General features: G+C 34.9%; 1 protein-coding gene and 1 long non-coding RNA gene across 3 annotated transcripts in view; one reads left to right on the forward strand and one right to left on the reverse strand.

The window, feature by feature from the left end:
• The window catches only part of Rab30 (RAS oncogene family member Rab30), a 158,469-nt gene extending 140,774 nt beyond the window's left edge, over positions 1–17,695 (reverse strand). Inside the window, exon 1 of one of the 2 annotated variants that reach the window (XM_075295573.1) lies at positions 17,664–17,695. Coding sequence is in view for 1 of the 2 variants with exons in the window: in XM_075295572.1 (XP_075151687.1) it covers positions 17,394–17,395 (2 nt within the window). In the remaining variant the exon portion in view is untranslated. The other variant, XM_075295572.1, reaches the window with a different exon arrangement.
• Positions 17,696–18,838: 1,143 nt separating this feature from the next.
• LOC142225745 (uncharacterized) lies at positions 18,839–20,155 on the forward strand. Its single transcript, XR_012719395.1, has 2 exons — positions 18,839–19,699; positions 19,772–20,155. It is a non-coding gene; the product is annotated as an uncharacterized LOC142225745 (long non-coding RNA).
• Positions 20,156–24,087: the final 3,932 nt, after the last annotated feature.

A 24,087-nucleotide genomic window follows, 5' to 3' on the forward strand; every position in this document is an offset into this window, starting at 1 on the left:
GAGTTTACCATCGACATACACTTAGCCCATAAAGTCTGCGTTCACATTATACATTTTTATGAATGCTCAGATAAAAATGCGAAATATGTGTTGTAGAGAAAAAATTTTTTTATAAATGTATTGTTTACGTACTATAGTTCAAAACAAAAGAAAAAAAAAACACTCAACACTCTCTCTTTGTTTAAAGATGGCGTGACAAAAGAGTTGCGCGAAGCGAATGAAGGAACCAAAAAGTCTGCGTTCACCCTTTCTGTCGCAGACAGTACCGTTACATTTTGAGACTTTTTACATTATTTCTGCCATTTTATAGTCATTCTTATTACATTAGATCGCTAACAAGTTCCTATGCACATTTTTTAGTGTAGTTCGTAATAATACTAAAAATGGAAAGAAAGGGTAAAGAAATTAGCGTTGATGAACGAAAAATAATTATAAAATTATGGAAAGAAGGAAATAGTTTTAGAAAAATTGGCAAAACAGTTGGGAGAGCATATTCATCTGTGCAACGAGTTGTAAATAATTTCAAAGAAACAGGAATTTTAACATCGAAGCCGAGGCCTGGTCGTCCAAAAATATTATCGCAGCGTGAGGAGCGAAAGATAATTAATGTTGTGAAGGTTAATCCTCGTGTAACATCATCAAAAATTGTTGAGAATGTAAGAGAGGCATTTAAAAAGAATATTTGTGCGGAAACCGCCAGGAAAGTATTGCGAAAAGCTGGGTATCATGGTAGAGTGGCTAGACGAAAACCATACATATCTCTTACAAACAGACGAAAGCGTATTGAGTTTGCTCATAACTATATAAATAAACCGCCAGAGTTTTGGAAACAAGTAATTTTTTCGGACGAAAGCAAATTCTGTATATTTGGCATTAAAGGCCGTCAAAATGTTTGGAGAAAAGTGGGCATTGCGCTTGAAAAACAAAATCTTGTTGGCACCGTGAAACATGGAGGAGGAGGAGTTATGGTGTGGGGATGCATGGCGGCTTCTGGTGTGGGTCAGCTCGAATTTATTGAATCGACGATGGATAAATGGGGCTATTTAAACATTTTAAAACAAAATTAAAAAAAAAGTGCGGAAGACCTGAGTCTAGCCAACACGTTTTGGTTCCAAAAGGACAACGGTCCAAAGCACACGGCGGAAATAGTAAGGCTTTGGCTCTTGTACAATGCTCCAAGACAGCTTAGAACACCCCCACAATCACCCGATCTGAACCCTATAGAGCATCTGTGGGACCTGTTAGAGAAAAAAATTCGTCAAAATGTGATCACAAGTAAAGAAACATTGAAGAACGTCATAAAAGCAGAATGGGCGAAGATAACATCCGAAGAAACAGAGAAGTTGGTAAATTCGATGCCGAATAGACTGAATGAAGTGTTAAAACAGCGGGGCTATCCTACCAGATACTAATGTTTATGTATCATATAAATATTGAATCTTTAATTTACTTTTAAGTGACTGAACGCAGACTCTTTGGTTCCTTTATATACTAATTATAGCACTTACATCCCGTTATCTTTAAAACTAAAATGAGTTCATATAAATGTTTGTTAATTTTTTATGTTCAAGAATATATTCAAAAAATACATGAAAAATAAATTGGTCCATTATAATATTTATATCATGTTTTGACATCATTTGAATAAAAAATATATGGTGAACGCAGACTTAATAGGCTATGTGTATGTTCGAAATACATATGTTCGAAAATTTCAAAGAAAATTGCATTTTAAGACGAATTCGATCTCAACTGCCTACAGAAACTGCTATAAACACATACAATACAACGATAAAACCACATTTTGAATACTGTTCTACGTTATTATTTCTTGGAAACCAAACTGTAAAAAATAGACTTCAAAAATTGCAAAATAAAGGAATGCGTGACATATTGAGATATCACAGATTAACTCACATATCTACAATGCTGGATACTTAAAAATGGAATATTGCCCAAGTATTTGGAGAACTACATAACATATGTATCTGATGTACAACCGTACAATTTAAGAAACACAAAAAACTTTAGATTGCATTTTAGTACAACGAGTTTCTATCAAAATTTACTTTTATATAACGGTCTTAAATTGTTCAATGAAATGCCAGATGATTTAAAAAAACATTGATAATTATTTTCTTTTTAAAAGTAGATTAATTTCATATATAAAACTGAGATTTTAATGTAATTTAATCTAGTTTTTGTATCAAAAAAGAAAGTATAAATAATTGATATATAAGTTAAATAAATACAGAAAAAAAATTAGATGATATACAATACAATTTTTTGGTTTATTGAGGTTTAATTTTCATAAACAATATTCACGCTTGTAGTTCAATATACGATAAATGCCCAATTGCCGCCGTGAACTCTTTAATCGCGCGCACTATTTGGTTTCTTTATTCGCACTCGTCTCTGAGGACAAAATAAATTATTAATGTGCCTTGTTGGTGGCTAGTTTATTTGGTTTTCTTCACGATTGAGCTATGGACGAGGACATCTTCTTGCGCGCCCGATGCTTGTTGACACTAGACTTAAGTTAACGACGTCTTCCCCTCTCTCTTTAGGTATCGATGGAAGATTTATTATACTTCAACGGCGACAATCGGATGTGTTAAAGGCGACCTCACTCATGCAGGCATGCCATTATCCGTATTTTGTCGTATTACATACGGCATGGGGTATTCGTACCCCCGCATACACGAACATACCGCCCCCTTGCAATGTCGGTGCAAAACGTAAACTAATAAGTACTTAAAATAAAATATCAATTCATAGATACGATTAAAATATGAAATCTTCAGCTACGAATATAATCCAAACCAAGTTTGGGTCATGCCAGCAGTTATAATTCATTATTAGTAAGTAATATGGAATGTTTGAGTACTATCCTGAGGCAATGCAACAGTAAACACTTGTATTTAAGATACCAATGGAATCGTTTCATGGTCCACTTCCATGCTTCCTTTGTCTTTTCTGCATATCCTGTCTTTTCTGGCAGCCCAAGTTAAAGTATAAGGGCCACATCTCTTCCTTACACCACCGAGCAACTCACAGGTAAATAAAGGAGCAGTCTGCAACGTCCTCTATATCAAATTTTTTTCCACATGGATGACGGGTGAACCGGGCCAAGGGGCGTGTATGGGGATGCAGCTATCTTTGGTTCTAGTGTAACGGTCAACGTACGGACCGCATTGTGACGATCAATGAGGATAAATTCAGTTGGATAATTTTTTATCAGCTTCGAATTCGGTATGCCAATAAAGATTTGTCACATGGAAAAAACTTGTAGGCGTATTTGGATCCATCAAAACTCTTACCACCCTTGGCTCCTCTTTGACCCGAGTGCGTTGCATTGACACTACGTCGGTCATTTCCATTCACTGAAATTTCCGTTCATCCATGGGATGTAATATGGTATGGTGACCCAAACAGCAGGTACGGCAAGACCCGCTCTTACATTTGTCTATCTGATGTGAGATAGCCATTTTGCGCAACATATCTTGCCTTCTCAGCCAGCGGCAACACCGAAAAGCGACGACACAATCTGAGAGAATGCCGAGTGTCATAGAGGAGGCAACTATAGTCTTCCTGGTAGTAAGCCATATCTGCAGAGAGACGAAAATTCTACGAAAATTAACCCGTAAGCGAGGTGAGTGTGGAATATGTTAGAGTCAGAAGACTGACATTGGAAATGTTGTATTTTTTTATTGAGAGATAGGTAACAGTACGAGTTTGTGAATAGGATGAGTTATTACCCCGTAGCCGTTCTTAGGTCGACCACTCTAACATGGCCATTCGAGCCAGAGTATAATTTTATAACTCTGCCGAGCCGCCATTCATTAGGTCCTTGCCGCAGAACCACCATATCACCTAACATGAGATCTACAGGGGGCCTCTACCACGTATTCCTCCTGTTTAGCTCTTTAAGGTAGTCCGATTTCCATCTTCTACAAAATTCTTGTTGTACTACTTTTAATCTACGCCACCTATTTAGGAGAGCGGTTTTATTTGGTAATTCGACGGGGGACAGTAATGAGGCTCCAATTATGAAGTGACCTGGGGTCAAAACTAAGAAATCGTCGTGGTTCTCTGATATGGGCGTAAGAGGGCGTGAGTTGAGGCAGAATTCAATCGCGGCCAATATGGTACAAAAGTCCTCGTAGGTGTGACGGATTTGTCCTGCAATTTTGTTTAAGTGAGTCTTGCAGCTTTGGACACCTGCGTCCCACAATCCTACCATGTGGGGAGCAGGGGTAGCGATGAAGTGTCATTCCAGTCGTTGGTGGCCATAACGCAAAATTACTTTCGACTTCAGTTCTGATAATGACTTTCTATTATAATAATTATATACATTTTATTATTTTCATATGTGTCATTAATCCCCTATCATTTCAAATCTTAATTTAATTAAGAAAACTGTAACTCGTATTCTATATGTAACTGCGAAAATTTCTATAAACCATGCTTTATATAAGATATAATTCTTGTGCATAGGTTAGTCAAATCTCTTTGGCGGCACCCACAAAGTTGCGACCGTTGTTAGAGTATATCTTATTGGGACAACCTAGGCGCGAAACAAATCGAGTCAATGCGGCCAAGAAAGCAGGGGTGGAGAGATCGCTAACGGCTTCCAGGTGAATCGTCCTGATGGCGAAGCAGACATAGAGACAGATGTAAACTTTGGTAATACAACAGATTCTTCCCGCGAAATTTTTCAGGTCAAATGGAACTGTGAAGTCAACCTCTGTATTTGCAAACGGGCCACTGAAAGTTGTCCGTTCTGGGGGAAGGGCAGCCATTATTTGGATCGACGCGCCAACATGCATTCTTTGCAAGTGCGGAAACAAGACTTGATAACGTTTTTTGCTTTCAGAATCCAGCACTCAAGTCGTATTGTTGCCAGCATAAGTTTAGGTCCTCCATGCAGAGTCATACTATGGATAAACTGAATGTAAAGCTTAGCAAAACAGCTCGTAGGAGACAGAATGAATGGGTGCCGTTCACCATAAGACAGGGACACGGTGGAACCAAGCCGGCCGTTCGCTCGGATGACGTTATTCTTATCGATGAAAGGGGTTAATGTTAAAAGCCGACTTGTCGTGTCGATTGGCTTCTTCTGTGAGAGTGCAACTCGTTTGAAGTTAATCGAAAGGTATCGAATTTTATTCTTCATCTAGAGGCACACACCCTGCCTCTAGCGTGGAAAAATTTAAACATATACGCAATTACGTGCAGTGCCCTCGAGAGACACGAAAAACGCTCAAGTCGTCAAATTCCGCTGATCTAGCGACATGAACCTAAAATGGCTTCGCTTCAATGTTCGTTTCAGGAATATTCCCACTTACGGGCCAAATATATTCTCGTCTTTTAACCACGACGGTCCTGACCACCAAAGTGCGTTTTCCTTCAACTCTGAAGGAGTTGCTATATCAGCGGGATTGTCGTACTTTGTCTTGAATTTTGGCAACCTGTTCGCCACAAAGGTGGTCCACGTATGCGATGGTTTTTTAATCCCTGAAAGGACTATAGTTGAGTCTGACCATAAGAATAGCGGACGATTCGTTACATCCATTTGAGGCAAAAATACATTTATCAACTCTGCTAGAAGTAAAATTCTAGTCTAGGCAGACAGTTTTTTGATAGGCGCAACTCTCGACTTCGAAACAAGTAAACTTCACCCTCGCGTATAATACAGCTGCGTACTCAAGTTCCGAAGAGTAACAGAACCCGTGAAACTCGATTTCACAGTCGGCTGTGCATCGAACCCACAGTGGTATACTTATTTCGTCAATATCAACATAGCCTCGCACAAATTGCACCAGCAAGCGCATCATCAACATACATATTGTTTTTTATAACCACACACAAAAAATTATGACCAACATTTTTTCAATTAAACACTTAATTGAATTTGGAAACGGATTCAATTAATATGTTAATTGATTCAATTAATTATTTAATCAAATCCGAATAAAAACCAATTAAAAAAATAATTGATATTTCTTACGTTTCCAATTAAAATATTAATTGATTCAATCAATTTGTTAATCAATTCGGAAATAATTTTCAATTACAAACGTGATTGACATTTTTTCCGTTTCCAATTACACATGTGATTGATCCAATCACCTTTGTGATTGAAATTGAATAATTTTGAGCAATGGAAAGAGCGAAAAGAGAACAAGAGAATGGGTATTTATTCAACAAGGTATGACGGAGAGATCAGTCTGTGGAAGTAACTCGTAACGAACGGTTGGGTTTTTGTTTTTCGCGTAAATTGAAAAACATGATTGGCGACATTCTGTCTGCTGCATTCAAAATGTGTGCATAAATATTTTGAACGCAACAACAAATCATAGCAAAGGGTTGAAATAAATAAAGTGTGCAACAACAAACGGACACGTGGTAAAGGTTTGAAAAAAATATATGAGAGAACGCATTTGAAATTACCTGTGTTTGTGTTTTGTGGTATTGTAAAAATGGAAAACAATCTACGTTTATTGAAGGTAAGAAATTATGAAATGTGAATACCGTTTTCCATTGAAGCCTGTTTAAATTAAACGGCTTCAATGGAATATATATTTTTTTCATTTCTTTTAGTGACCAATTTTATTTCGTGAAAATCCCATCAACTCCACCATTTTGTCAAATATATAAGAATATGTTTGCAATAAAAAAGTGGGTACCGTATTGATCTTTTAAAATTATAAATTTTTTTCACTCCTAGTTTTCTTAAAACCAAGAGCGGTATGGGTTTGTTGGAAGATTCACCTTGAAGTTGCGAAGTGGCGTTGGCATTAAATTGCATTTTTGTTTTACCTGCCTTTTTCAGTTTGAACTCAAGTAGAGAGCAGTATATCTGATATATAAACTAATGAGCTGAATTATGTAATGGTAAAAAAGTTCTTTCTTTTGGATTTAAAAATATGAAAAATATCCGAAAATAATAAAAATATGTATTTTCCATTTATATTTTTAACTATTTCCAGAATTTGCAAAGTATCATCAATATAATACCAAATAGTACATTGCTTTCCCATTATTTTTTGTCTTTGATTGGTTCAAATTATAATAGACGATTTCAATGTGCGGAAATTTTGGAAAGGAATTGTTACTAAAATTAAATTACCGAGCTCCTTAATACACCTTTTTATGCTAAAAGACTACAACTGCAAAAGAAGATTATAAATCTGCAACCTGGAACTAAGAATTGAACTTGATATTCTATGCAGGTAATATTTAACAAAATTAACTTTTAATTGAACAAAATTAAATTCGAATTATTCTGTTTACTTTCAGAAAAACTAATTTAGCTTACAGTCTGCTGATTTATTGGAAATCTAGGCGCATCTACATATTAGAAGGAACATGCTAACATGGTTATTAGCTAATGATTTATATAATTTATTTTTTCACCCTATAGTTGTTATTGATAGTAATTGTATTTGTAAGTTATGTTAGAACAAAACACAAATGAAAAGAACCAAATTTATTTGTCTTTTGCATAATTAAAAAAATAATAAAATATTAAATATTATAAGAAACACATATTTTCTTTTATTTCAAATAAAACTAAATACGGTTTTGGGGTGGCAATATATAAATTTTTTGATCGAAATTTATAACCAATTTCAATTAATTATTTAATTGAATGAATCAAATAGTTGATTGATTTTTGTCGCGAAATTAATTAAAATTTTAATTGATTCAATTAAAACTGTGATTGAATTTTATGTTAAAAATCAATCACGTTTTTAATTGATTCAATCACACAATTAATTGATTCCGTGACAAAAGTCAATTAAATTTTTAATTGAAAATCGTGTTGGTTTTCAATCAAAATGGGTGATTGATACTATCATTTTCGTGATTGAAGACATTTCAATTAAAAAAATGATTGAATCCGCGATTTTCGTGATTGAAATCAAAAAAATTTTTTTTGTGTGCATTGATCCTAGTGAAAATTTTCGTTTCTCATCATCCGCCAACTGAAGCAGGGTACGCGCTATTAACGCCAAACGTCACAGTTTTCAACTGGTAATCCCGGATCTCACTATCCGGATCCGATCGGTGTAAAATCCTTTGATACCTGGCATGTTCAGGATTCGCCAAAATTTGGCGATACATCTTTGTGATATCCGCATTGAAGACAAATCTGTACAATCGCCAATTCAAAATTAGTGTTACAATGTCTTTCTACAAGACAGTCCCTATATGTAACAAGTCATTTAGACTTTGACCCTTCGCCGAGGGACACAACGCGTTACGTAATGGAGTTGTGAAAATCAAATGTCTCATTTTTGAAAAATACTTCCTGACATCGCACAGCGGTTCCAAATCGCTTTTTTTTTTTAAATAATTCTGCAACATTTGAACGGATAAAGATATCAACATAATTTTTTTCTTTGTGTGAAAGCTGAGATGTTTCCTTTAAGTTTGCAAGTTTGTGTTGTCCCTAGTGGGTCCACGGGCACCTACATTCATTCTGTCGTAAATTTTTTTGTATACATTTTTCAATCTTTTTTGTTTATTTCTTATAGAACACCAAATAAAGATAGCTTTTGTCGGTTATTTTGGTTAAGTAGTGTATGACGTCTTCTCATCCCAAAATCGGCAATTTTTAAAAATTAAAAATTTTGCTTTGAAAAATTCTCATTTGGCAAAGCACCGATAGTTAAGCCGATCTCTTACCCAAAAAGCCCCATGTGTCCACTAACTAACTGTAAAAGTTTTCAACATCCTACCAGTAAACAGCTGAGAAATATGCAAATTACCAAAAAATAACGGTTTTTAACATATGTCCCGCCTTTGGGAATTTTGGGACCAGGTTCGGCCAGGCCGAATCTTATGTACCCTCCACCATGGATTGCGTAGAAACTTCTATTGTCATCCACAAATTTCAACGCACATGGTTGTTAAATATCATATACTACCACCACGTACCAAATTTCAACCAGATCGGATGAATTTTGCTTCTCCAAAAGGCACCAGAGGTCAAATCTGGGGATCGGTTTATATGGGAGCTATATATAATTATGGACTGATAGGAACCAATTCCTGCATGATTGTTGGGTACCATATACTAACATCACGTACCAAATTTCAACCGAATGGGAAGAATTTTGCTCCTCCAAGGTGCTCCGGAGGTCAAATCTGGGGATCGGTTTATATGGGGCCTATATATAATTATGGACCGATATCGACCAATTTTTGCATGGGTGTTTGAGGCCATATATTAACATCACGTACCAAATTTCAACTGAATCAGATGAATTTTGGTCTTCCAAGAGGCTCCGGAGGTCAAATCTGGTGATCGGTTTATATGGGGATGTGGACCAATTTTTGCATAGTCATTAGAGACCATATACCAAACCTGTGCAATGAATACACAAGCGAATACTTCAAGCACACGCCTTACAATTCGAGTAGTAACTTCATTGTCCATTTCTCAAACGAGTGAAATATAAACCTTGCACATTGTGAACCAAAACAAACAGTAAAGCAAGCACCAAACAATGTTTTGAAGTATTCGAATGTAATCGGAATTCCAAATCCATTCGTTTCATAATTTTCATTTCTGAGTAGATGAAGTTATTTCGTTTTCTCAACTATAAGAGTATGCTACACACACATACACACCATTCCTATTTTGTTTATTGTTGGCACATACAATAAAGGTGGTGTAATGGTTAGCATGCCCGTGGGTTCGATTCCTGCTTCGACCGAACACCAAAAAGTTTTTCAGCGGTGGATTATCCCACCTCAGTAATGCTGGTGACATTTCTGAGGGTTTCAAAGCTTCTCTAAGTCGTTTCACTGCAATGTGGAACGCCGTTCGGACTCGGCTATAAAAAGGAGGTCACTTTTCATTGAGCTTAACATGGAATCGGGCAGCACTCAGTGATAAGAGAGAAGTTCACCAATGTGGTATCACAATGAACTGAATAGTCTAAGTGAGCCTGACCCGCTCACAGCCTGCATTCATTGACTTCTGCCAATCAACTGATCGACGATTGTGTTTGTCTTTTGTTTGATAGTTACTTCGTGTCTCATACGAAGTTTCGTCGTTGCTAAAGCAAAGTATTCTATCTTCACTAAAAATGTTTTGATTTACTCGTATCGTGACGATTACTTCAAAACCAAAATATTGAAAAGAACTGTATAACGATTCCCTTTGAATGTGATGGCTCTGCAATGCTTGACACTGTAATCGCTTTACAGTGGTTTTGTTTTATTCATTAATCGAAGTACTCGAAGTATTCGTTGTTGTTGTTGTTGTTGTAGCCCTTTGGAGTTGGTATTTTCGAGTTTTTCGGGAAATAAGCATACTCCAAATGGGGATTTGCAGTCCTTGGACAGGGTTGAAAACCCTGTGTCCGCCCCGGGCCGTAGACCCGACTGCAACGAGGGCAGCCGTGGAGTGTACTGCCTTCACTAGAACATCGATTACTTCGAATAGGCTTGTGCAGGCCTTTGCAATATACTAACATTATGTACCAAATTTCAGCCGGATCGGATGAAATTTGTTTCTCTTAGAGGCTCCGCAAGCCAAATCGGAGGATCGGTTTATATGGGGGCTATATATAATTTTGGACCGATGTGGACCAATTTTTGCATGGTTGTTAGAGACCATATACTAACACCATGTACCAAATTTCAGCCGGATCGGATGAAATTTGCTTCTCTTAGAGGCTCAGCAAGCCAAATCGGGGGATCGGTTTATATGGGGGCTATATTTAGAGACCATATACTAACACCATGTACCAAATTTCAGCTGGATCGGATGAATCTTAGAGGCCTCGCAAGCCAAATTTGGGGGTCCGTTTATATGGGGGCTATACGTAAAAGTGGACCGATATGGCCCATTTGCAATACCATCCGACCTATATCAATAACAACTACTGGTGCCAAGTTTCAAGTCGATAGCTTGTATCGTTCGGAAGTTAGCGTGATTTCAACAGACGGACGGCCGGACGTACATGCTCAGATCGACTCAGAATTTCACCACGACCCAGAATATATATACTTTATGGGGTCTTAGAGCAATATTTCGATGTGTTACAAACGGAATGACAAAGCTAATATACCCCCCATCCTATGGTGGAGGGTATAAAAAGCGATTTGGAACCACTGCGCATCGGTAGATACAACCTACCGTAAAGAAATTTCTCAACTGTAATTTAGTAATCATCACTCACATTTGGTAACTACAGCCGAATTCGATTGGAATAATTTTTCAAATGTCATCATTGTTAAATTCATTATACATATATAGTATTATAAAATCTACAAATATGTGTGTGCACATTTTAATTCAAAACGACTACATATGATGGAAAATGCAGCCGAGATGTAAAGCGTGCGCACCTCCATCGGCCGCATACTAGACATTCTCCTCAAGAGCTCGCAATCGACTAAAACTGAATAAAAAACGATGGTTTGTAGCTGAACTATTTATGCTTAAGGACACAAAAAAAATCGAATTTCAGGGATCACTGAAATCATGCAGCCCGAGGAAAGCATTACTTGGCAAAGCTGGATAATGGTTACACGCAGAAAAGACACATAGACCAGATACTTTCCACAGATGTACAATGCAGTAATCCAACTGTTATGTTTCCAAACATTCCAGTGGCTGAAAAAAGTGCCATATCACCAGACCCCGTTAGACAAAGATTTACAGCCTACAACTGATGCTGCGAAAGACTCAACGGTAGAAGAGCGACCTTTTGATGGTCAACTCATTCCTCAACATGAATCTGATTCAACTAGAGAACCTAACACTTCACGGGAAGATCCAGCTGAACCACATCCCAGTAGCGCGAGCCAAGCTGGGGATAGCCCTTCAACGCCTCGATTTTCCAGACGGCTACGCAAGCTGCCGCCATATTTAGATAATTATATATTAGAATAAGATATATGATATACGATTTTTTCTAAAGTGTGGGAGGATTATTACAACCCTGTAATTATAGATCCTAACACTCATTTATCAAATGTACGATTATCACTAACGGCTCACTTATTTCACTTCCTTTTTGTAATTCTTGAAGTAACACGGAATTCTTGAAGTAATAAGGACTGAAAGATATCGGACGGGGTACAAAAAGAAAACCTGAGATATCGTTCGGGGACTGGAATATATTGTTGGTACATGGGTATTTCACAAGTTTTGAAGAAGAAATATCCGACTTGTGTAATACGAGAATATTGTTATTATGGGAGATTTTGTTAACAATCTCTTTGATCTTAGGAAGTCTGCGTTAGTGAGATATGCCTATCGTAATATGAATCTTTCACTTTCCACACTCGACTTCTCTTATTGACTACTTTTTGCTCTCCACACCATAGCGATTACATGCTTCAAGTTAATTTCAATGTCCATCAATTTTGCATCAATTTTTATACCCTTCACCACTACTGTGGTACAGGGTATAATAAGTTTGTGCATTTGTATGTAACGCCAAGAAGGACAAGTCAGAGACGTATGATTTAGTATACCGATCGTCTTAGAATTGAATTCTGAGTCGATTTATCTATGTCCGTCTGTCTGTCTCTCTGTCTGTTCATCAGATTTAAATATAGCTGTCATATATATTTTTGATTGATTGATTGATTTATTTATTTAGCAATAAGCTATTATATACAAAACATTAATTTAATAAGTACAAATTGAAATTTCTAAAATCTTTCTTTTACATATGTAATCATTTTACATTTGAATACAAAAATGTTGTTCTCATTTTTCAATTCTTGAGGCATTCCATTAAAAATGTTAAGTCCCTTGTAGAACAGTAGGTTTTGACCAAAGTTTGTTGATGAAAAATTAAGTCTCAAATCCATAACATTTCTAAGATTGTACGGTTGAATATCCGCAACATAATTCAAAAATTGTTCCAAGTATTTCGGCATCATTAGTTTTGAAAATGAATAACAAAACATTCATTGTCAGTCGTCGATTCACTGATAACCATTGCAAACTTTCCAACGTTTCGTTAATATGGGTAAGGCGATGACATTGTAGTATACAACGCATTCCTCTATTTTGTAGTTTTTGAAGTAGATCTCTCATTTGTTGTGTACCGAGAAACAGTATTGTAGAACAATAGTCGAAATAGGGCTTTATCGTTGTGTTAACAATAATTATAGCTGTAGCCATTGATAAAGTGTATCTGATTCTTCTTAAAAACGCAACTTTTTTCGATATTTTCAACGTAGTTGAAATGTGATACAAAGTTCAGTTTTCTATCCAATATAACACCCAAATATTTTATCTCCTCAACTTTTTCGATTTCAGCACCATCCATTCTAACTTGCTCCGATGTAGATCCGTTTATTATCATTGCCTTTGTTTTTTGAAATCGGTTCTGATTTAGATATAGCTCCCATATATATCTATCGACCGATATGGACTTATATGGCCCAAAAACCAGCGTTCTGCCCTAATTTACTTTAAATTATGCATGCCAAATTTGTTTGAAATCGGTTCAGATTTAGATATAGCTCCCATATTGTATATGTTTTCTTATTTCCTTGTAAAACAGCCACTGCTAAGTCGAAAACTTGTAAGAATGACTTAAATGTTCCCATACTTGTAATTCAGAGCTATCGACCGATAAATCATAAAGACACTTTTGCAAAGTTGCCTAAAAATTACTTCAGATTTAAATGTTTCCCATATTTTCTACTAGCATTGTGTTCCACCCCAGGGGATTAGACGACTGAAAACTTGAGTCTACAGTTTTTTAGAAGTCTAACCAATTTTGTTCCCCTATACAATTTTGTATGTATGGGGTAATAAAAACTTTTATATATAGCACCCAACACATTTGACGGATTTGATATGGTATCGAAAATATAGATCTACAAAGTGGTACAGGGTATAATATAGTCGGCCCCGCCCGACTTTAGACTTTCCTGACTTGTTAATTCTTATTTCCTTCAACTATCAGAGCATCAAAGTGGATGTTGATGCTCTGATGGTTGAGGAAGCTGTGGCTGCTTATGATTTTTCTGGTATTTACAGGACGACTGACGTAAATGTCTTGTATGAAAATGTCTGGGGTGTATTTAAGAATTTTTAAACATTCATAATCTTTTCTACAAAGTACACAGAAGTCAGGAAACTGCGTTTTTGGTTTGTTTACCATCGCTTGGAACGATAATTTCAATGTTTTGCCACTTTTTGGAACGATCATTTCAATGTTCCAATGCGTACCCAAAGGAGATAAGTGGCTAGCCTTCGGTCGGGGTTTGAGATTTTCTCCTGTGGACAGAGTCCAAAGTGGGCTAACGCGAACCCAGGACCTCTCCGGGTTCATGTTATTCTAAATATATTACTTTTAGGATGATTATATGCGATGGATACTAAATCCAATATACGTGATAATGAAAACTTTAAGGGCCTGTAACTCCGAAAATAGGTCTTTCCGACAAAAAGTGGGGCCAAAAATTGGACCAATCGGACCACTTGTACTAAAGTAGATTTAAGCCCTTTTTCCATTTATCTTTAAATAGCTAATAGCGTGAATTGTATTTCCATACAATATCAGCAGATAATATTTGCTGATAAAACCAACAAATGTATGTTAGTTGAAATATCCTTTTCATCAAAAAACAGTAAGGAAAGTCTAAAGTCGGGCGGGGCCGCTTTTTAGATCTATATTTTCGATACCATATCAAATCCGTCAAATGTGTTGGGTGCTATATATAAAGGTTTTTGTTACCCTATACATACAAAATTGTATAGGGGAACAAAATTGGTTAGACTTCTAAAAAAACCGTAGACTCAAGTTTTCAGTCGTCTAATCCCCTGGGGTGGAACACAATGCTAGTAAAAAATATGGGAAACATTTAAATCTGAAGTAATTTTTAGGCAATTTTGCAAAAGTGTCTTTATGATTTATCGGTCGATAGCTCTGAATTACAAGTATGGGAACATTTAAGTCATTCTTACAAGTTTTCGACTTAGCAGAAATAAGAAAAACATATACAATATGGGAGCTATATATAAATCTGAACCGATTTCAAACAAATTTGGTATGCATAATTTAAAGTAAATTAGCGCATAACGCTGGTTTTTGGGCCATATAAGTCCATATCGGTCGATAGATATATATGGGAGCTATATCTAAATCAGAACCGATTTCAACCAAATTTAGAACGCTTCGTTACAATATTAATTCTACACCCTGTGCAAAATTTAAAGCAAATTAGTGCAAAACTCTGGCTTCTGGGGCCATATAAGCGTATATCTGGCGAAAGATATGTGGGAGCTATACTTAAATCTGAACGGATTTCAACTAAATTCGACATGCATAGCTACAATATTAAATCTACTCCCTGTACAAAATTTAATCCAAATAAGGGCAAAATTCTGGCTTCTGGGGCCATATAAGTCCATATCGGGCGAAAGATATATATGGGAGCTGTATGTAAATCTGAACCGATTTCAACCAACTTTAGCAAGGATTGGAAGAATATCAATTCTACTCTCTATGAAAGGTTTTACGTGAATCGGTGTTAAAATTTGACCTCTACAGTCGTATGTGTCTAAATCGGGCGAAAGATATACATGGGTGCTATATCTAAATTTTAACCGATTTCAATTAAATTCAGCAAGCATAGGTAGAATGTCAATTCTACTCTCTGTGCAAATTTTCACTCAAATCGGTGTTATACGTTGGCCTCTGTGGTCATATGAGTCTAAATCGGACGAAAGATATATATATGGGAGCTATATCTAAATCTGAACCGATTTGGCTGATATTTTGCAAGTATTTCGAAAATCATAAAATATTCGGATGCACGGGATTTGAAGAAGACCGGTTGACAAACACGCTAATTATGAGCAGATGTATAGCTGCTGTATTTCTTGATTTAAAGAGAGCATTCGAAATAAGAGATAGAGATTTTATTACACAAACTAAAAAGCTATGGTATTAGAGGTACTGAATTATGCTGATTTACATCTTATTTAAATAACAGATACCAAAAAACCAAATGTGGCCATCAATTTTCTAATCCGAAACTCACTAACTCAGGGGTCCCTCAAGGTGCAGTATTGGGTACCTTAATTTTCCTGGGAATAAGGAATTCAAACGTTTACATGTTTGCTGATGATACACTAATATATGCTGTTGGAAAAACCCCTGAGGAATAATAAACGGATCTACATCGGAGCAAGTTAGAATGGATGGTGCTGAAATCGAAAAAGTTGAGGAGATAAAATATTTGGGTGTTATATTGGATAGAAAACTGAACTTTGTATCACATTTCAACTACGTTGAAAATATCGAAAAAAGTTGCGTTTTTTAAGAAGAATCAGATACACTTTATCAATGGGTACAGCTATAAATATTGTTAATACAACGATATAGCCCTATTTCGACTATTGCTCTACAATACTGTTTCTCGGTACACAACAAATGAGAGATCTACTTCAAAAACTACAAAATAGAGGAATGCGTTGTATACTACAATGTCATCGCCTTACCCATATTAACGAAATGTTGGAAAGTTTGCAATGGTTATCAGTGAATCAACGACTAACAATGAATGTTTTATTATTCATTTTCAGAACTAAACATGGAATGATGCCGAAATACTTGGAACAATTTTTGAATTATGTTGCGGATATTCAACCGTACAATCTTAGAAATGCTATGGATTTCAGACTTGATTTTTCATCAACAAACTTTGGTCAAAACCTACTGTTCTACAAGGGACTTAACATTTTTAATGGAATGCCTCAAGAATTGAAAAATGAGAACAACATTTTTGTATTCAAATGTAAAATGATTACATATGTAAAAGAAAGATTTCAGAAATTTCAATTTCTACTTATTGAATTAATGTTTTGTATATAATAGCTTATTGCTAAATAAATCAATTAATCAATCAAAAATATATATGACAGCTATATTTAAATCTGATGAACAGACAGAAAGACAGACAGACGGGTATAGCTACATCGACTCAGAATTCAATTCTAAGACGATCGGTATACTAAATCATGGGTCTCTGACTTTTCCTTCTTGGCGTTACATACAAATGCACAAACTTATTATACCCTGTACCACAGTAGTGGTGAAGGGTATAACATATATTACCAAATGTTATGTTTTAATGTTATGAATAACAAAATTCTTTGATTGTAGTACATTCTCTTATAAAGAAACCAGTACCGTAATGTATATTCACAAGCATATTATAAATAACATACTTCACCACAAATCATAGTTGTAGGTTAGTCATACTACCTAAGTGACCCAAAAATTATATTTATTATATACGTTGGCAGATATGACCAGATTTTGTTTCAAAAAATCATTTAGTTCCATGACTATAAACACATATATGCACAAAACATAAATGACGAATAACATTACATTTTGTACAACAGGCAGCATTGACAAATGTTTATTGAAAGAGAGATACAAATATCTTGTTCAATGATCAAACAAAATAAATATCTTCACAAGTAGAGTATTTGTTGTTATAGTAATGGGTACATTAAAGCGTATTTGATAAAAGACCGACGTTTTTTAAAACCACACGCGACTATTTGTACTCAATAGTAGTTGAAATTCCGATATATTCTTCAGTTTCAATGCTTTTAAAAATGTTCATTACTTTATAATAAATTTATATCGTTATACCGTATCAATTGTTTCTGAATTTGGTCAGTATTGCCAACCTACCTTTACTGGACAGATTCTGACAAAAAAAACATAAAATCCCTATCAACTATGTGCTCATCAATTGTGCAGTAATAGATCCGTTCGCGATATCTGCTGGTGGAAGTTTGGAGCAAACACTGCCAACATTTTTAGAATTTGACGGAACTTCTGGGAATCTCCACCACACCGCAAACAGTCGTATACGATATCCAAAACTCCTCGCAAAAGTGCCGTCATTATTGAGAGGTTGTACGCCAAGTTACTACAAAAAAGTATCGCATGAGTGCAATTATTAGGTGCTTTTTTAGATAAATTTCAAACTATTAGAAAAAGTGAATTTTAAGATAGTTGTAAGAGTCATTGTGGTCAAGTAAAATACGATTGTATAGAAGTTTATTAATTTGAATAAAAATTTATACATCGTATATAGGTATAACATTTATACAAATAACACACCCAATAAACACAAACGTTTGAAAAATGCTAAATTTCAACAATTTTTCAAACATTTTTTCAAAGGATTAGGGTAATATTCAAGTTGAAAAATTGTTGAGAAAATCGCGTTCTCAACAAAAAACAGACATTACCCTCAACAGTGAAATTCAACACATTAGCAATAATATCTCAAGTGTTATCCTCAAATTGAAATGCATCGCTACTCAATATTTGTCAAACAATTTTCGATGCGAGTCAAATTCAAAATTAACACCGTTGCAAATACTTTTCAATCTAAATTTGTATGAATGATATCCCCACTTCAAATTGAAAGTCAAAGCCAAAATTCTATGAATTTTGTATAATTTATTAATTTTCATCAAAATAAAATATATAATGAAAATTCTATGTTTTTTCGAGCTTGAGATCTATATGTTTTTTATTTATATTTTCTTCAATATTTCGCAATTTTCTTGAATTGCTTCTTCAGGAAGTATTGATCTATAATAAATTTATTATAATAAATTACATTAGTAGTATATACTAATTGCTACAATCTTATTCTAACATTGTTATGTGCGTCTATAGCGGCGTTTGACATGGCTGTCCGGCTGACTACGGCGATCTCCATGGGTGTGGGACTCAACCCGCCTACATCAAACCCAGAGCACTAACATCGAACGAGTTTGAACATACACAAATATAAAACAACGCGACTTACGACTATCTCGAGCGGAAAAACATTCATACAGAGGTCTTGGTGTTGTGACCCCACGCTTGCCCTCCCAACCATGACCCAAAAACACTCCATTTTAGCCAATAACATATTTCTTTGGGCCCCTGATACCACACACACAATTTTCTCACACAATTATTTCATACCTCGGCCCCCCAATGACCAAAAATTACCAACACAACATTTTTTTTAACAACAGATCAAGACATTACAATTTTATTAATCAAAACACCAAAAATTGTGATAAAAGAATAGGAAATGACAATTTCTTTTCTCATATGCAATTAATATTGATTTTTTTTTTTTTGTATAACAATATAGTTAAATCAGATGTTATGAAGAAAGATATCTTTGTAACTACCTCTTGGCACAATCTCTAGGATGACCCAGATTCAGAACCTTGTTCAAATGGCCTATTCCTCGCCAATAATTTACTCTATAGAAATCTAGTAAAAGAGCTCTCTTAAAAGAATCAGTCTGCGGCTCAAAACAACTTCGCAGTACCAAACTAAATACAAGTATCCTGAAATCCTACCACCCAAAGCCTAAACACTCAATAAAGATATTTTTCCCCTTACAAAATCGCTGTCTTAACAATTAGATTCTTAATCCTAAACTTTTACTATACATTCTTATGTTAATCAATTATAAATAAATCCTTTTCTTAATTTTTATATATTATTTTCCAGTTATTTTTTTAATATCAGTTCCTTTTTTTTTTTCTTTTCAGGTTTTGGAACACCACTTCAAACGTTTCTATTTTTTTATTTACCAAACAGCAGGAATTATATGTGGAAGACACAATCATCTACCTCAACTTATGGACGGACATCACACAATACTAGTGAGACACAGATTTACCTGTTATATTTATTCTGTTTTTTTTTTTTATGGGCTTATTTATTTTCCTTTGCAGGTTCACACTTGTACTTCACTGGTGATCTCCCTCAACAGCCAAATTTGGAAATTGAATATACTGCTCGGTGATGTCCAATAATGGTGGGCTCAATCTTGATGCCGCAAATGGTCTCGCCTTTTTTGACGTAGTTTATATTTAATGTATGCCGGAATTGCTTTTTTTTTCATCAAAGTGTCAGTTACTGGACAGCTCCTCCAAATAATGTCATGCACTGGCCTTCATAGGCGTCCTTTTAGGCCAGTGCTGTCTCACCAATCGGAAGCAAATATACCTATCACCATTTAAATATGTTTACACTAATTAACATTTATTCTACGAGTTGTTAATGCACAAAATACTCACAATAATAAACGTTAGTACGATATGTATTTAAAAAAAACACCACTATTGTTTGATATTTAGTTTTCTTATAATGGATGAACACACAAATGCCAGAGGTTTGTCTTCCTTGCTCAGTTTGATAATGTCGATTTTCCCGCAGTCAATGTTTATATACCCCCTGTTTTCCCCGCCAAATGCTAATTTTCCAATATCCCCCATTTTTTTACAATTCCCATTTTTTTCTATTTTCTTCGGTATTACCAGCTCCAACTAAAATACAGGGTTGGTTTACTCAATCGTGAATCATTCAAATTAACGGCCACCAAACCTTACCCCAATACCGCCTCATATTCTGCTCCTTGGCAGAGAATAAAACCGACCCATTTTTGCCTACGGCGGCTGACGCTAAATTTTTATCTCTAGCGGCGGCGGCTTGACGGCTAAACCGATATAACTTCGTTCATTCGGCGGCGGACAATTATTCATTATGAAATCAATTAGACGTTATTTGAATGGTAATACGATTAGTTGTACAACCAATCACCCAATCAAAATCACATTTCGCTAATAATTTTTGAGCTAAATTTTTGCGAAAATCTTATAGCAGGTCGTAATTGATTGATTATGGATGGAAGGTTCACACATACGACAAAAACTACGATAATCAATATTTTTTTCTGATTTAAATGAATACTTTTGATTCGTTAGCAGCTAACTTTAAGTCGAGATGAGTCGGCATATTTGGCGGCGGCATCGACTGATCAAAAACAACTGGTCGGCGGCGACTGAAATCAGCGCGCGATTCGCGGCTTCATTCTTTGCTTCCTCGAATCAAAAAAATTGGAGATTCAACCACTCCGAACACATTTGAACGATGTGTGAATTCAAGTCCCCTTCCCTACTACGCAAAAGAACACGTCATACCCATCCAGCGTAGTACGCTGCTATTTAGCTGTGCGCCCACATGACTATATCTGTCAGCCTAGCATTGTGGCCAACCACATTTCCGCCATTATACAACACACATCACATCAACTACACAAGCCGAAAATCAATTCCTTTCTTAATTGAAAGCAATTTGTATTTTCGCCTCATTTATATCGCCCATCGCCACAAAAATTAACTGTCGCATTTGCCAAAATCATTTACCCATAAAAATCTGGGCACGCCAAATAAAAATAATCGAATTTCCATTGTGACCCTATGGCCGTGGCCATACCATACCGGCAGCCATGCACATATGCATAATTATAGCCTGCAACAAACCACCATGGTCGACGAGACTTCGAGAACGAACATGATGTGCAGCCCTACAATTCACGTGGGGAACTCTCACCCCTGAGAGTCTCAAGCCGGGCTAATAAATCGGGCGATTGCCTATCCTCAGGTAAGTACAACAGACAGTTTTGTCAGTGTCTAATTTATGTTTACATTACACAGAATTCTTAACGTAATCCGGTGGAATAAGAAAAATGGTCCAAGCTGATAAATAGTCGAACGTCAATTCCTACCATATGACCACAACCATCGTTGCCTGGACACTTATGGAAAATCGGCTGTCCACTGTTTTACAAAAACAAAAAAAAAAGGTATGCCATACCAATGGCTGTTGTCATGTTGTCGTGAGTGTGTTTGTGACTTCCCTGCTTGCGGCCCATTACCCTGTGTGTCTACCTAACATCCTCTTGTGTACGATGTAATTGTTGTTTCTTTATTTTTTTGTGCAATCTTCCTCTTGTTGCCAACAGGAATGATTTCACATCTCAGCAAAAAAAAAGGAAAGAACAATTACCTCCTGTTATAAATGTAGTAGTGCCATTGTAGTAATGATGTGTAATATCAAAATTATATCAAAACAAAATTTACACTAATGTTCTAATTCGTTTATCGATTATTTATCCTTTCTTAATAACATAATCTATATAATGTGTTTGATACCTGAAATTTTTGTGACATACGAATTGGTGACAATAAGAAAAATTAAACATGAATACCCGGCGACTACAATTTTTACCTGTTTCAAGAAAATTTTTGTGAGCCGTGTGAAAATATTTGCTCGAAAGATTTGTCCCACCGTGAACATAATGTATCACAGATCAAAATGGATGAATCACCTCCATTCTGGGTTCTTATTTTTATTGTGAAATATAAATATCTCACTAAAGACTTATGTAAATTCAGTGAAATTCGTTCCATTTTCCACCACAAAATCTTGACAAAATTTCTCTCAAATAAAAATCCTCTTGAGACATTTTTATATTGAAATGTAGTTCTGATAAATTTCTTCATAAATTTTTGAGGAATTTCTCTATACAAGTAAAATTCTCAAAGACAAATTTCTACAGGTATAATCGGTGTATAAATATTTCTACGGCATTAAATTTTGATTGAATTTTCCATATACATATTTTAAGAAAAATTTTTCTAGAATTACAACTCGATATACTTTTCTCAAGGAATAGACTTCCTAGAAAATCTGCGAAAATTTTCTACAGGCATATCATTCTGAAAACATTTTCTGTGGAAATAAATTCGAATACACTTTTCTATATACCTAATATTTTTAAGGAAATTCCTAGAAAGTTTAGAGACTATTTTCACTTCATAAAAAATCTTCCATAGAAATAATATTCCGACGAAATTCTTATTGAAATGGAATGACGAGACAATGTCCCATAGAAATAAAATTCGTAGAAAATTTTCTATATATATAACCTTTTGATGCAATTTTCTATCAACTGAAATTTCCATTAGTATTTCTCTAATGGAAATTCACACGATTCATACTCTCATGGAAAATTTTCTCACATTTTCATTTCCATGGAACTTTTTACTCGGAATTATGTTTCCATTAAACATTTTTTTTTTAGCTCCATTAAAATTTTAATTGGATAATCTTTCGTGAACTTGTCTCCTGTGTAACTATGGCTTTACACTCAATAATTTTTACTTTGATCTAACGATTATTATCTTCCCGAAAATTATTTTGGTATGGATTCTGTGCCGAACATGTAGCTTCATTAAAATTAACATATAAATTGGAATTTTTTATGCTCTCTTTGCCGAATAGAAATCCAAATTATTACTGATTTTTGAAAGAAATGAAATTTGATGGTTTTAATCAAACTATCAATATTCAATTTAATTTAAAGATTACTTCTTTAAGTAACCAAACAAAAAAAGTTTTCGGATTCAATCACGAAATTAATTGACGCAATCCAATTTTAATTGAAATGTCTTCAATTACAGAAACGATAGTATCCATAAAATTTTAATTGAAGGATAATTAAAAGTTAATTGATTCCTAAAAAATTATTTGCTACTATTAATTTTTGTGATTGATTTTTATTTCAATAAAAAAATTGTTAAATCAATTAAATTTTTAATTAAATATGTCTTAAAACTCAATTAAAATTTTAATTGAAAGGAAAATGTTTCGTGATATTTTTTTTTTTTTTTTTTTTTTTTTTTTAGTGAACAATTGTGTTACTTTAATTTAAGCCAAAAAAAAAATTCGCCAAAGAATTTTTTTTTTATTCAATTGCGAATTTAATTCATCCAATTAATTTTCCCATTGAAACGTCTACAATGGCATAAATGCTATTATCAATAAAAAAAATAGTTGAAGCTCATTTAAGAAAAATTTATTTTATCCAACAAAAAAAAATTAATTGGTACTAATACATGATTGATTTTTGTTTCACTACAAAAAAAAATTGATCAATAAAATTTTTTTTTTTTTTTGGAATGCTTTTTGGTCAATGTGAGTATTTTCGTGGACAATTTCCCCGAAATTTCACTTCCATAAGAACACAACCCAAAACATATATTTTCGTGCAATTTTTCGACGAAATTATCTCTCTATGGAAAATTTTCTCAAAATTCATATTTAGTTTGGACATTTTTTTTCAGACCCTGTTTGTTTGAGTCGTCGCTATTAGAAATTGTTTGCAATATTATCGCAATTCTCCTAGAAGTAGAAATGTATGAAA

This window comes from Haematobia irritans, chromosome 2 (genome assembly GCF_050003625.1).
Source record: "Haematobia irritans isolate KBUSLIRL chromosome 2, ASM5000362v1, whole genome shotgun sequence".
Classification (NCBI taxonomy): domain Eukaryota; kingdom Metazoa; phylum Arthropoda; class Insecta; order Diptera; family Muscidae; genus Haematobia; species Haematobia irritans.